This window comes from Protopterus annectens, chromosome 3.part1 (genome assembly GCF_019279795.1).
Source record: "Protopterus annectens isolate FY-2018-M chromosome 3.part1, PAN1.0, whole genome shotgun sequence".
NCBI lineage: Eukaryota > Metazoa > Chordata > Ceratodontiformes > Protopteridae > Protopterus > Protopterus annectens.
The window spans coordinates 1,290,517,655-1,290,530,889 of NC_056732.1; the positions used below are offsets into that span (position 1 = coordinate 1,290,517,655).

The 13,235-nt window shown below is 41.6% G+C and overlaps 1 protein-coding gene across 1 annotated transcript in view; it reads right to left on the reverse strand.

Moving 5' to 3' along the window:
• The window catches only part of RHPN1 (rhophilin Rho GTPase binding protein 1), a 1,554,789-nt gene that overhangs the window by 948,616 nt on the left and 592,938 nt on the right, over nt 1-13,235 (reverse strand). Inside the window, exon 4 of the mRNA XM_044067337.1 lies at nt 6,641-6,716. Within this exon, the coding sequence (XP_043923272.1) occupies nt 6,641-6,716 (76 nt within the window). The remainder of the gene's footprint in view (nt 1-6,640; nt 6,717-13,235) is intronic.

Genomic DNA, 13,235 nt, shown 5'->3' on the forward strand with positions numbered 1-13,235 from the left:
ACTATCTCACAAACAGAACCCAAGAAATTGGGATGGGCAGCACTACAACCTCCAAATGGCCTGTCTCTAGCAGAGTTCAGTCCTTCGGCCACTCCTGTTTGACATTTCCTTCTTGAAGGACAAACCAAATGCTAAGGGTCTATGGTTGACCAGTCTGCAGATGGCTACAACCTTGATACCATCACAACATCCTCAGGGGTCAACAAAAATCTTCAAGAGTGCATTTCCCAAACCATGAACTAAAATTAAATGCCAAGAAATGTATAATTACAACATTTAGCAAGCACAACGTCCCCTTGTAAATATCACATTGACAAAACACCCCTGAAAGTTGATCCCACAGACAGGAATCTGAGAATCTATGTCAACAAAGAACTGCCCTTTGATTACCACATGTCCACTATTGTAAGGATGTCCTTTTCCACTGCACAGCTTAAATCTAAAGGTATGACATCCAGGTTCAGGGATGTAACCTTTCCACTGTACTAAGCTCTCATCACACTAATCATTAAATGTAATGCCCTTTCGGTATGTACCCGTTCAAACATTTGTTATAAAAACAGAGTAAGCACTACACCTTCTCACTAAAAAAAAAAAAAAAAAAAAAAAAAAATCAAGGGTCTAAATCACAAAGACTATGCAGACCATATCAAAGCTTTGCCCCCCTACTTGATGCCATACAGGCTACTAAATGGCAACCACTGCATTGCACATAGAGTCAAAACAGATCCTATTCTGAGAGACCTATTACATACTCGCAAGTCCAATGGTAGCTTGAAGATCCGCAAAAGGGACATCAGTCCCTTTTTCATCTAAACAGAACATGTTAGAGAAGACTAGCTGGCATAATAGTGAAGGTTTTTTTGCCTCACATGCATAAGGTACAAGGTTCAATCTTGACTTCCAGCCAATGCCTGAACAGAGTCTGCATGCTCTCCCCTGCCTCTTTTTGGGGTTCTTCTCATTTCCCAAAAATATGCTGTTTTCACCTCACACAAGAACGGAATTGTGGGCAGCAGCACAGATGCCAGACAGTGTTTTAGAGGAGAAAGAGTTGTACAGACCAAGCGCTTTGGGCATCGACTGTGATGCGCAGGAGAACACAGATCAGAAACTGCACGCAGTGTCAAGGCTAGCCACTCAGAGGTATAATAACTCATTGTAAGTGATTTGGTTATGTTGACAAATGTGGCTAAAAATGGGCCTGGGTATTTGCTGGTGATAAGTGGATTGATGACCTGGCCCACTCTGACCTACACCAGAGACCCAAGTTAACAGTGAAAGGGGTGTATGTGCCCCTACTGGCCAGTGTGTGTGCCCACCATAAAGCACAGAAACACTAGGTAAATTAGCCATCTATCTGGATATAAAACCAGTCTATCTGTGAAACATGAATATGAACGAAACATAATTGCTACAATCAATGTAGATTCATTGAGAGGATGCAGCTTGGAAGTGAATTACATGATAGTAAAAAGGAGGCAGGACATCCTCTGTATCCAAGAGACAAGATGGAAGGACAGTGCTGCAAAGACACATGGCTTGGGATCCAGAGTCTGCTACTCAGGAGAAGAACGGACTGGAAATGGGGTGAGAATTGTGGTGAAGGAGAGGCTTTCGAAGACAATGATGTTATCAGAATTACTGATAGACTCATGGTTACCAGACTCCAGTGTAAGAATAGAACACTCTTCATAATCTCAGCATATGCTACACAGCAGGATTGCGATAGTGAGGAAAAGTGAGTGCATTAAGACAACAGGTGCAGGATCTGCTAGATAAATCAGGACAATAGTAGTCCAGGAGAACATGAATTGGTGCTGATAAAGGGTGACCTGAATGTACATATTGGGGCAGACAGAAAAGGATATAAGGACTGCCTGGGTCCACATGGGCAGATCAACGGAATAAAGTAGGGAAGTTTATTCTAGCCTTCTGTCTGGCCAACGACTTGATGGTGGCCACCGCATGGTTCAGCAAGACATACAGTCATAGGATCACATACAATACTGGCCAACATGCAATTCAAGTTGACTTTTTCCTAGTAAGGAAAGGGCATTGAAGTAGAATCAATTATCTCCAGTGAACCATTCAGTCCATAGCATAAATCACTGGCTGCCACAATCAGCTGCAAGCAGTGGTCAGAGAAGGCTCTAAGGTCAACAGAAAGTAAGCTGAAGAACTGGAAGTTGACTAGACAGAAAGCACAAGAGTTCAAAGGAATTACTCAAGAAAAATACTTAATAGGTAGAGCTGAAGAATAGTGTTGCCTCAAAACAGCAAGTGTAAGGACTATAGAAAAGATATGCAGCCAAGCCAGATATAGTAGTAAGGTACATAAGGAAAGTCATAAAAAGAAAGGAGGAGTGCAGGAAAAGTGAGAAACAGAAAAAATGAACCAAGCAAAAAAGGAATACTGGTTGACTAACAAACAGGCTAAGACAGCAGCTGTAGTAGCGAAAAACAAGGCAACAGAGATGCTCTTAACAGCTTCTGGAAAGTGACTCAGTACGTGGCACAAAGAAACTCTTGTCATGTTGCAAGACAAAGGCAGAATGATAAAGAAGATAGTCGGGCACCGTTCATAAGGCATGCCAGCAACAACCTCCTTATCAGTCTAACGGAAATCAAAGTGATAAATATGAATTGTAGGTCTCTAGATTTAATACTCAGAGCTGGGCTGAACAAGTGTCAAATTTTTTGTAACTTTCAGAATAAAAGTGTTAAGTGTACTGATGGTTTAATAAAAGTGTTTTTTTCGTGTAGTAAAAGTAGCAGTATAAAAGTAGCAGTATACAAGAGAGACAACCACTCTCAAGAGATTCACTGTGTCATCTGAAAAAAGCTTAAGGTCAAATTGCACTTAAAATAAAATTCATAGCACAGAGATGTACAAAAAGGGACATAAATATATAGGACTAAACACATGTAAGTACAACTACTTAAGCAAATCCCTGCCTAACAAAATAGGCTTAATATTTATTATCATTCAGTCGCTTCCCTGTACTAGCCCTAAGCCTCAAAATCCATTCAAGTTCTTTGGTCTCAACTCTCAGTTTCATATCTTCACCTCTGCCATTGTCTATGACCCTATCTATGACCATAAAAATAAATCTGTGTGTGTCTCCATGCCTCTCAACATGTCTCGCCAAAGCATGTGTTTCCACTAACCTCCCTATATCATAACAATAACCAGGAGACTTAGGGATAGAATGAGAGAGCATTGTTATGACATGGAGAAGTTAGTGGAAACAAATGCTTTGGCGAGACATGTTGAGAGGCATGGAGACACACAGATTTGTTTTTATGGTCATAGATAGGGTCATACACAATGGCAGAGGTGGAGATATGAGACCAAAGAACTTGAATGGATTGTGAGACTTAGGGCTAGTACAGGGAAGGGGACTGAATGACAAAATAAATATTAAGCCTATTTTGTTAGGCAGGGATTTGCTTAAGTAGTTGTACTTACATATGTTTAGTCCTATATATTTATGTCCCTTTTTGTACATCTCTAATGCTATGAATTTTATTTTAAGTGCAATTTGACTTTAAGCTTTTTTCAGGTGACACAGTGAATCTCGAGAGTTGTAATTTTTATGTTGTGTGCCTTTAAATGAAGGAGGGGATTTTATCAATTGAGTTGTTCTGAAATGGTATAAAATGGGGGGTTTGTTCTGTTTTTACTGTCTGATGAAGTGGCTTAGTCCACGAAAGCACTCACCTTTGTCTTGTGTGGAATTAATTGCTTTTATTTTTCTACAGCCGTGGCCTGTTGCTTCCTTTGGTTGTTTTTACATGATCCTTAATTCTGTTTCAAAGTCTGAAACAATGGTCAAATGAAATGCAGGTAGAGGCTTACAGACTAGAAGCGTGACTGATCAAAAAGCAGCACTACTTAATTTAAAACCAAGCAGCACTGCCTTCAGTTCAACTTAGGAAACCTGAAAAACTACAAGAGTAAGAGAGAACATTAGCTGGCACAGAAGATTTTTTTTAATTAGAAATTGGTTTAGCAGCTGTGAAAAACATACTGGAAGCAGAGGAAAACAGGGTAGACAGGATAGTAATGAACAACAACACTCAGTGAAGCTACAGGAGAGCAACAGGTTTAGAAATTTTCAGTACAAAATGAAAACAACACAACGTTGACAAGGTATCTGAGAATGTCAGACTTTCAATTTTTATGAGTTATAACTTAAGTCTGTTTTGTTTAACTTCTGAGTAAATGTGTCCTTAAAAAAGGACTCGAGAGCAAGTACTTGTTAGTATGACAGCAAGGTTAAAAAATACTTTGCTAGAATTAATTTATTTACATATAACCTTAATCAAAAGTAATACGCTGAGAGAACTATTTAACTTTTTGGTATTGAAAGATTTAAATATAGAAGCACACTCAGCCCAACCTCCACCAGTCTCTACAGCAGCTGTTGAAATTGCTTAAATAGTAGATATTAGATCAGCTTTAAGAAAACCAAAAAAAAAAAAATACAAATGTATCAGTTGTTTAACAGCATTAATTAATCTGCCCTATAACACACATTTAAGAATAATGAAAGCTGAAAAAGGTTGGGGTAGTGTTAATGAATTTTTTTTTTTTTTTTACAATCAGAGCACACAAAAGGTAAACCACTAGATCTACTGAAGCTGTTGTATACAAACTATATTTCAAGGTAACCGCATAATGCCTTTTTGGTGAGAAAGCAGACTCCTTATTTTTCAGCACACCAAACATACTCGGTTGGACTTGGTCACAATTCTGACCCATAGTTTCTGCCACTGGGATAAAGACTGAACCTATAGCCATCTTTGCAGATAGATTAATTATCAACCAGCTACAAACAGCAAGTTCACAATTAAAAGACTGCCTATCAGAAATTGAGGAGTGTTAATGTGGATGATGAAACCCGCCTGGTCAATGCGAATGACAAAGATTTATGCACTGTAATTCTTCAAACTGTGAGAGCATAAATAATTACATGCCTATGTGATATATGTTTTGTTGCAATAATTAATACCAAAATTCCATGTAAGATAATTGACAAGGTATTGACTACAACCTTTTCTTTTTTAAAATGAAGTTTTACTGGCAGGTTAGTGGTGTTGCCATTGGGTAGCAGATGCCACATCTTTTGCCATTATTACTCCAGACCAATGGGAAAAGTAAAACATTTGAGGGTGAAAACTCTGGTAACACACTAGCAGGGTTACCACCTGTCCCACTTTGGGCAGTTGTGTCCTGCAAAGAAATTGAAAAAAATGGCAAATGTCCTGAGATTTTAGGGCAAACATATTTCCTACATTTTATGTAATAGCTACATAAATTAGTTATACTGTATCTGAAACACCTAAATGTTATAAGAAACAGAATAAGCAACTAAAATGATACAAGAATAAGCTTTTATTTAGGCAAAAAAGTGAAGTTCTGTCCTTTGTACTGGCCATGGGTACATTTTGCCCTGCAAAATCTGACATTTGTACCAAAAATGTCCCACTTTGGGCATTTGAAAAAGTGGCAACCCTACAGACTAGGTTACCATATCCCATTCACAGTTTTTTTCCCAATCATAGATTAGTGAATAAGTGCATGGAATTTTGAGGTACTATGAACAACTCCAAGTAATTTTCTTAAAAAGAAAAAAAAAAAAAAAGAAAACCATCACGAAGTGAAACAAAAAAATGTTGATACCATAACACTTAAAGAAGCAAGCAGCCTGTTTTAGTACACTACCTATGACACTTCTCATGTTCTTGCCTACAGAATTTATGAATTTATTTATTCCTTGTTTTTTTTTTTTTTTTTTTTTACTATTTAATTTGGGTAAGTGGGCTGGTCCATGGACCCTTTTTAACCAGAGAAGCAAGGGTAAATATAGTTCTATAATGATCAGTTCTGCTGTAGCCAGTCATCTGACATGGGACTCGTAGTACCCAAAGAAAACTTGCACAGACACAGGGAGAACACAGAGACCATACAGGCACTGACAGGAGGTGAGGACTGAACTACGACCCTGGAACTCCCACTTAGTCGCCATGCCATGGACAAAGTAAAAATACTCAGGTGCAAAGGCCCCTGCACTTCAAATTAGGATTACTTTTTAAGTATTTACAATGCTCACTAAAAAGTTAATAGAGTAAGATGATTTGTAAAAACATGCATTTTGAGGAGAATTCTGTAATTGTTAATATGTCTCTATTTACTGGCCAAGTTTTCTGAAGGACAGAACAAAATTTGAGCTAAAAACAAGAATATCCATAGAAAGCAAGGACATCTGAAAGATATGTTAAAAAGAAATCTTTCCAGGAAATCCTAATATATAATACATGATGGTGTAATTCCGTTTCCGATGGCTTGCAAAAAAAGAAATTGCTTCAGCTCAAGACTTCTGTGTAAGCAGAAAAATCTGAAATAAGGCAGTATTTTATTATACAAGTATAAAAAATAACCAACAAAACAGAATGATGTCTAGTCATCAAAAGCAATCAGATACTTTCAGTATTCTATATACCTTGCTCAACTCTCATGCTATTCCATAAGTGTCCATTGTTAGTTTAGTTATTAAATAAATCCAACCGATATCAGGCTACCAGTAAATTTTTTTTCCACGACTTTTTAGTAAAAAGTATCAAAGATACCCACCATTAGTGGTACTGTCAGGTCAATTTCTCTTGTTTCCTTTAAGCCCAATGGAATCATAGGAACACTGATAGACTCACTGAAAGAAAACAAGCAAGTCAGTCAGTCACACAAGAGACAGAATACTCTGATTAGCTTCTTGTATAACAGTGTTTTTAGAAAAAAGGAGCATGCTGCTAGTTTAGTAAAACATTGCGAATATAAATTTAAACTTCATGTGACTGAATACAATCAACTTCTGGCTTGACAATGACTGGATTAGCGTTAGCAATAATATTTAATAACTTGAAATTGTAATTAATTTAAAGTGACAAAGTTAAATGAGTCTCTTCTTGTTTCATATCTGCATGATCATCAATTTATGGCTTGAGAATGACTGAATTAAAGTGAAAATTATATTTAATAACTTAAAATTGCAAGTAATTTAATGCAACTGAAAGTTAAATGAGTCTCTTCTTGTTTCATATCTGCATGATGTGTGACTAGGCAGATGATATTACCTCCTTGGGAGCAACAGTCCTAGTTCTGTATCCATTATTTTTCATACAACACATGCACATTACCTTCTCCCCATTACAAGAGAGTCCATGGTTTACTTACTCGGGTACATTTTGTTCACTTCATTTTATTCCCACTAGAGTAGATTTGCTTCACTTCCATTACTGACACTGTTGTGCAGCATTAGGGAGTGCTACACTGCTGACTGTGTCATCCTTTGGGTTAGGTGTTAAACCAAGATCCTAGCTGCCTGAATTGGTAATAGATCACGTGATGCAAAAGATGTCACAGCAGTTATCGAAAAGAGTAGGGTTTGTTTTACAAACATTTTCATTCATTTTATACCCAAACAAGTTTTTTTTTTTTTTTTATTCATATTTAAAATTATTTACAAGCTAGCAACAAAAGAAAGAACAGTTGTGTGCACGTACCATAAATGTAGATGTTTGAGTGTATTCACTGTTGCAGTCATCAACATTTGGGTTATCCTTGCCAGGGTAGCCCTCAGTCAGCCCAAATACCAGAGGCTTAGTATTTCTGCGTCAGTTGCCGTCACTCCAGGACTGATGTCAGGTCGTCAAGTAGTATAAAATAAGGCCACCGTCGCCATTACATCAGTTTTTCTTGCCCTGTCAGGAGCCAATTGGGAGTTTGGTTATGCTGGAAGACCACTACCATTAGAAAGTAAATACCAAAAACTCCTTGTAAGGAAAGAGAGAGAGAGAGAGAGAGAGGCTAGGGGGATGGAGGGAGGGAAACCAGGACTGCAACAGTGAATACACTCGAACATCTACATTTATGGTAAGTGTGCACAACTGTACTATGTTCTTCATGATTCACTGTTGCAGTCATCACATTTGGGTTGATTCCCAAAGCTGAAGAAAAGGGTGGAGGCAGTCAAGAAGACTGGGGGCTGGCTAAGATGCCCTGCAGGACTGCGGTGGCAAAGCCTGCCCTGGATATGGAGAAGATAGGCAGGTGGTAATGCTTGGTGAAGGTATGAACTGATGTCCATGTTGCAGCCTCAAGGATGTCGCTGGTGGGGACCCCTCTGAGGAAAGCTGCAGAGGTGGAGATTGCTCTGGCAGAGTGTGTCCTGACCACCTAAGGGGGAGGTTTCCCGTGTTGCTTGTAGCACAAATGGATGCAGTGTGCTATCCATTTGGAAATTGATTGTTTGGGTATGGCTTTGCCCTCTGCTCCTGCAGCAAAACTGACTAACAATTGATCAGTCTTTCTAAATGATTTAGTCCTGTCTAGATAGAATCTGAGCCATCTGTGTACATCTAGAGAGTGCAGTATCCTTTCCCCCTTGTTTTGTGGGTTAGGGAAAATGGTGGGCAAATGAATGGATTGGTTGAGAGCCACACTGGACACCACTTTTGGCGTGAAGGATGGGTTTAGTCCTGAGGGAGACCCTGTCAGCATGGAAAATGATGAAGGGCTCTACAGCCATTAGTGCTTGTAGCTCGGATACTATTCTTGCTGAAGTGATGGCCAGAAGCAAGGCTGTCTTCCATGAGAGAAACTTTAACTCTGCTGAAGCTGCTGGTTCAAAGGGGGCCAGGGTGAGTTTTTCCAACACAAAGTTTAGGTCCCAAACTGGGGTAGGTGCTCTTCTGTGTGGCCTCAAGTTGTTAGCCCCTCTTAGGAACTGATTGTTGAGAGGGTGTGAGAAAAGAGGTGGCTCTGTGCTGAAATGAGCACAGATAGCTGAGGCATAAATTTTAATAGAAGAAAAGGATAGATCCCTGTGTAGTAGGTCAGCAAGGTAATCCAGGATGAGAGGTAGTGAGAGCTGTGCCGTCCCGGTTCCCTTAGCCTGGATCCAGGTGCAAAACCTTTTCCGTTTGTCAGCATAAGACTTTCTAGTGCCAGGGCGTCTGGTCTCGCGTATAACATCTAGAACTTGTTTGCTGAGATAAGTTTGTGCAGTGGTCAGGGAATAAGCCAGGCTGCCAGACTGAGGGTCTGCAATTGGGGATGCATGAATTCTCCTTCCCTCTGGGTCAGGAGTGTTGGGATCTGAGGGCGATCCAATGGTGTGCAGCAGTGGGTACCAGTGCTGGTGTGGTCCCAGTCTGGGGCAATCAGGATTGTCTTCAGTTTTTCCTCCCTTATTTTGAGCAGTACCCTTGTAATGAGCGGTAGTGGGGGAAATGCATAGACAGAGAGGTTGACCCACTGGAGGGATAGAGAATCCACTTTCCAGGCCTTGCAGTGAGGCTCCTTGGTGCAGAACTTGCTGAGCTGATGGTTGGAGTGGGAAGCAAAGAGGTCGACCTTCGGGATGCCCCATTTCTGAGTTACAAGGGTGAAGGTTCTTTGGTCTAGCTGCCACTCATGTGGGTCCAGAAGATTTCTGCTATGTTGTCTGCCAGAGAGTTTAGAGAGCCTGGCAGGAATTGTGCTAACAGGTGGTTGCATGGCTGAGGCTGTGCCAAAGGGTCACGGCAAGTCTGTATAGAGGGTAGGAGTGTGACTCCCTCCCAGCTTGTTGATATACCACATCACAGTGGTGTTGTCTGTTTTGATCATTAGAGCCCCCGGGGAGAGGAGGTGAGGGGTCTGAAAGCTGTCAGTGCATGCTGGACAGCTAACATCTTTTTGGTAGATGTGCAGATGTATTTGATGTGGGCTCCATTGTCCCTGTATGCACCTGCCATCCAGGCGTGCACCCCAGGCATAGTCTGATGCATCTGTGGCGAGGGTCTGGGCGGCATGGGCTTGAGAGAAGGGTAGCCCCTTGTAGTAGCATGTTGCTGCCCACCAAAGAACATTTTTCCTTAAACAAGGTATCATTGGTGTAAGAGTTTCCAGGTCTTGAGAGTGTTGACACCAAAGGCTTTTTAGGTACCATTGTAGTTTCCTCATATGCAGTCTAGCATATGAAATGAGTAGAATGCAAGAAGCCATGAACCCCAGAGATTGCAGGATTTTCCTTGCAGATAACTGGGGTCTGGTGGCTAGTTGAGAGAAATAGGCTGTCAGGTAGGTTTGCTTTTCTGGTGTAAGGAATGCCATATGGGATGCTATGTCCAGGCTTGCTCCCAGTAATATAATTATTTGGGTGTGTACTAGTTTGGATTTCTTTTCATTGATAGTATACCCTAGGGAGGTCAGTAGGTCCTTTACAAAGGCCAGGTGCTTGAGCAGCTTTTCCTGTCTGCCAGAATTAGGCAGTCATTTAAGTATGGGTAGATTTGAATATTTCTTTGCCTGCAAAAAGCAATGGCGGGAGCCAGACATTTTGTGAAAACTCTGGGAGCAGTGGATAAGCCAAAGGAAAGCGCATAGAACTAAAAGAGCAATGATCCTGTCCTGAAACGTAGACATTTCCTACATGATTCCCTGATTAGGATGTGTACGTAAGCTTCTTTTAGGTCTAGGGTGGCTAACCCAGCATCCTTGGAGAGCACAGGTAGTAGTTGTTGGAGGGTGAGCATTTTGAATTTTGGTATCACCAGAAAGGTGTTTAGAATGCATAGATCGAGGATGGGGTTGCCAGGTGCCCTCTTTTCTGGGTACCAGAAAGTCTGGAGTAGAAACCTTTGCCTATCTGTTCTGCAGGAACATGCTCTATTGCCCTCATAGACAGCAGGGAAAGGACTTGCATTTTGGCCTCTGCCCACTGGTTTGGGGGAAGATCAGGGAACCCTTTTGGGGTTGGTAGTGTGTGGAAATAAAATTTGTATCCGTGGGACACTATGTTGAAGACACAGTGGTCATTGGCAATGGTGGCCCAGGTGCTCGATTGGAAAGAGAGTTTTCCTCCTAGGGGCAAGTGCAGGTGGGCAGAGGGAGGGGGTGAAGTGGAGAGTCATTGTGAGTTCTTACCATGAGGTGGTGGTTTAACACTCCCTGGTTTTGAAGAGGAGGAACTCCATTGCTTAGATCTCTGCATTCCCTTAGGCTGCTGTCTGGGGGTGGGGGCCCTGCTTCCCTGGGGTCTGGGCTGAGCTGACCTGGAGGGGGCAGGAAAGGACCAGTGCTTGTAGGGGCAATGCTTACTGAACCTGGGTGGCTGGACCTGCAGGAAGTCCTTAACTGTCTGCACAGATTTAGCTTTTTCTTCCATCTTTTTTAAGACCTCCTCTACCTTGATGCCAAATAAGTTGTCTTTGTGCAAGGGTGCATCCAATAATTTGGATTTGACATGGTCTGGCAAGGGTTGTTCCTTAAGCCAAGCATGCCTTCTAAGGACAGAACCAGTGACTGCTGCCCTGCAAGATGCTTCTAGGGCATCAAAACCACATTGTAAGGTGTGCATAGTTACTTGACTTGCAGAATGCATTAACTCTTGTAACTATTTTCTGCACACGCAGAAAAGGATTTTTTTTGTGGAGTTCCATGGTATGTTGCTGAAATTTTAGCATACGGAACTGACAATTTAGTGCTCTAATAGCAAGAGTAGCAGAGGTGTATACTTTTTTTTAACCCATCTGTCTAATGCTCGGGAATCCCTATCTGAGGGGGTGGGATTCTTAGCAGAAGTTGCTTTAATTCCTTTAGGCCCTTGAGCAATAACCTCAGTATCAGTAGTAGGATTTTTAAAAGAAATTTGTGAGAGTCAGGGACTCTATAGTACCTGTCAGGCTTCCTGTGAGCAGGAGGGAGGGTTGTCAGGAGTCAAACTAGATTCCATGAAAACATCATCCACAACATCCAACACAGGAGAAATGGCCAGAGGTCTGTGCTGTGGAAGATATAAGAATTCCCAGAGTCTCTTTTTAGACCGAGGGTAGTCCTGACATTCCCATTGGAAATTCTCCCTTAAAGTATGTAGGGTTTCCCCAAAGGAAAAGTCCTCAGGTGGAGAGGCTGAAGGAATGGATTCCTCTGCATCAGAATCCTCATAAGCAGAGAGGGGTCGCATGTCTTCATATTCAGATGCCTCAGAGTCATCGGACTCCTGTTCAAATAAAACTACTGGGGGACAAATCTTTTTCTTTTGGAAGGGGAAGCTTGGCTTCCCCTGATCAGCATTATAAAGTCTTCCACCATTTTAAGCATTTGAGACTGAGGCAAGGAAGCAGGTCCCTGAGATTGGGTCGTCGGTTTCTTGGGTGTGGTTCATACCCTGGGCCTTAGAAACTTGGCAGTTTTTGAAAGAATGGTAGATGTGAAAGAAGTCATTGGTCTGTGTTGAGAATCGGTAGTGCAAAGTACTTCCTCGGAAGCCGGTGCCTGCTCAGCGGTTCCGGACCCATCCAAGGTAGAGACATCCGCAGGATCCTTAGTCGATGAAGAGTCTCTCGGCATACTGGACTCCGAAAGGGTCTCAGTAGCGGCCTGCAAATCCATAGACGCTGGCATCAGGGGGCTGCGAAAGTGCCTCACTGAGGACCGGAGAACTGACGACTAGCTTAACGGAAGCGGCGTCGGTAGGTTTGGATCTGCGCGGTCTGTCTCTGTCTTTATCCTTATGTTTTTTTTTGGAAGATCTGCTGTCGGATGGCTTACTGAAGCCATATCGGAATTAGAGGAATGAGAGCAAAAATATCTAGCTACAAAAAGGGCCCGATGACATATAGATCTGGCGTTGAACAAAGCACAAAAGTGACAGCGGGGGACATTGTGGTCTGGGCCTAAGCAAGTGACGCAGTAAGAATGAAAGCCTCTGTGTGGTATTTGCTTTTCACAGGCGAGACAATTGTTAACTTTTTCTGACATTGGTTACAGCAAGAAAAAAGAATCCCCAACGGGGTACTTAGCTTTAGAAGACTTCAACTTCAATTCGGAAAAAGAAAAATCAGGTAGCGGCCGACCAGCACTCATGCGAACTGCTACTGCTTCGGGCTCCTTGGCAAGAAAGACTGATGCAAGGGCATGGTCTGCCTTATTTTATACTACTGACGACCTGGTGTCACTGCTGGAGTGACGGGAACCGACGCATTAATACTAAGCCTTTGGTATTCGGGCCGACTGAGGGCTACACTGGCAGGGATAACCCAAATGTGTTGACTGCAACAGTGAAACATGAAGAACATCTTAATATTTCATATTCCTTTTTATTTTATATTTACCCTTTATCTTCCACCATTTCATCCACAACAGTCTTCTTTTTTCAACAAACACATCATTCTCGTCACCATTTCTT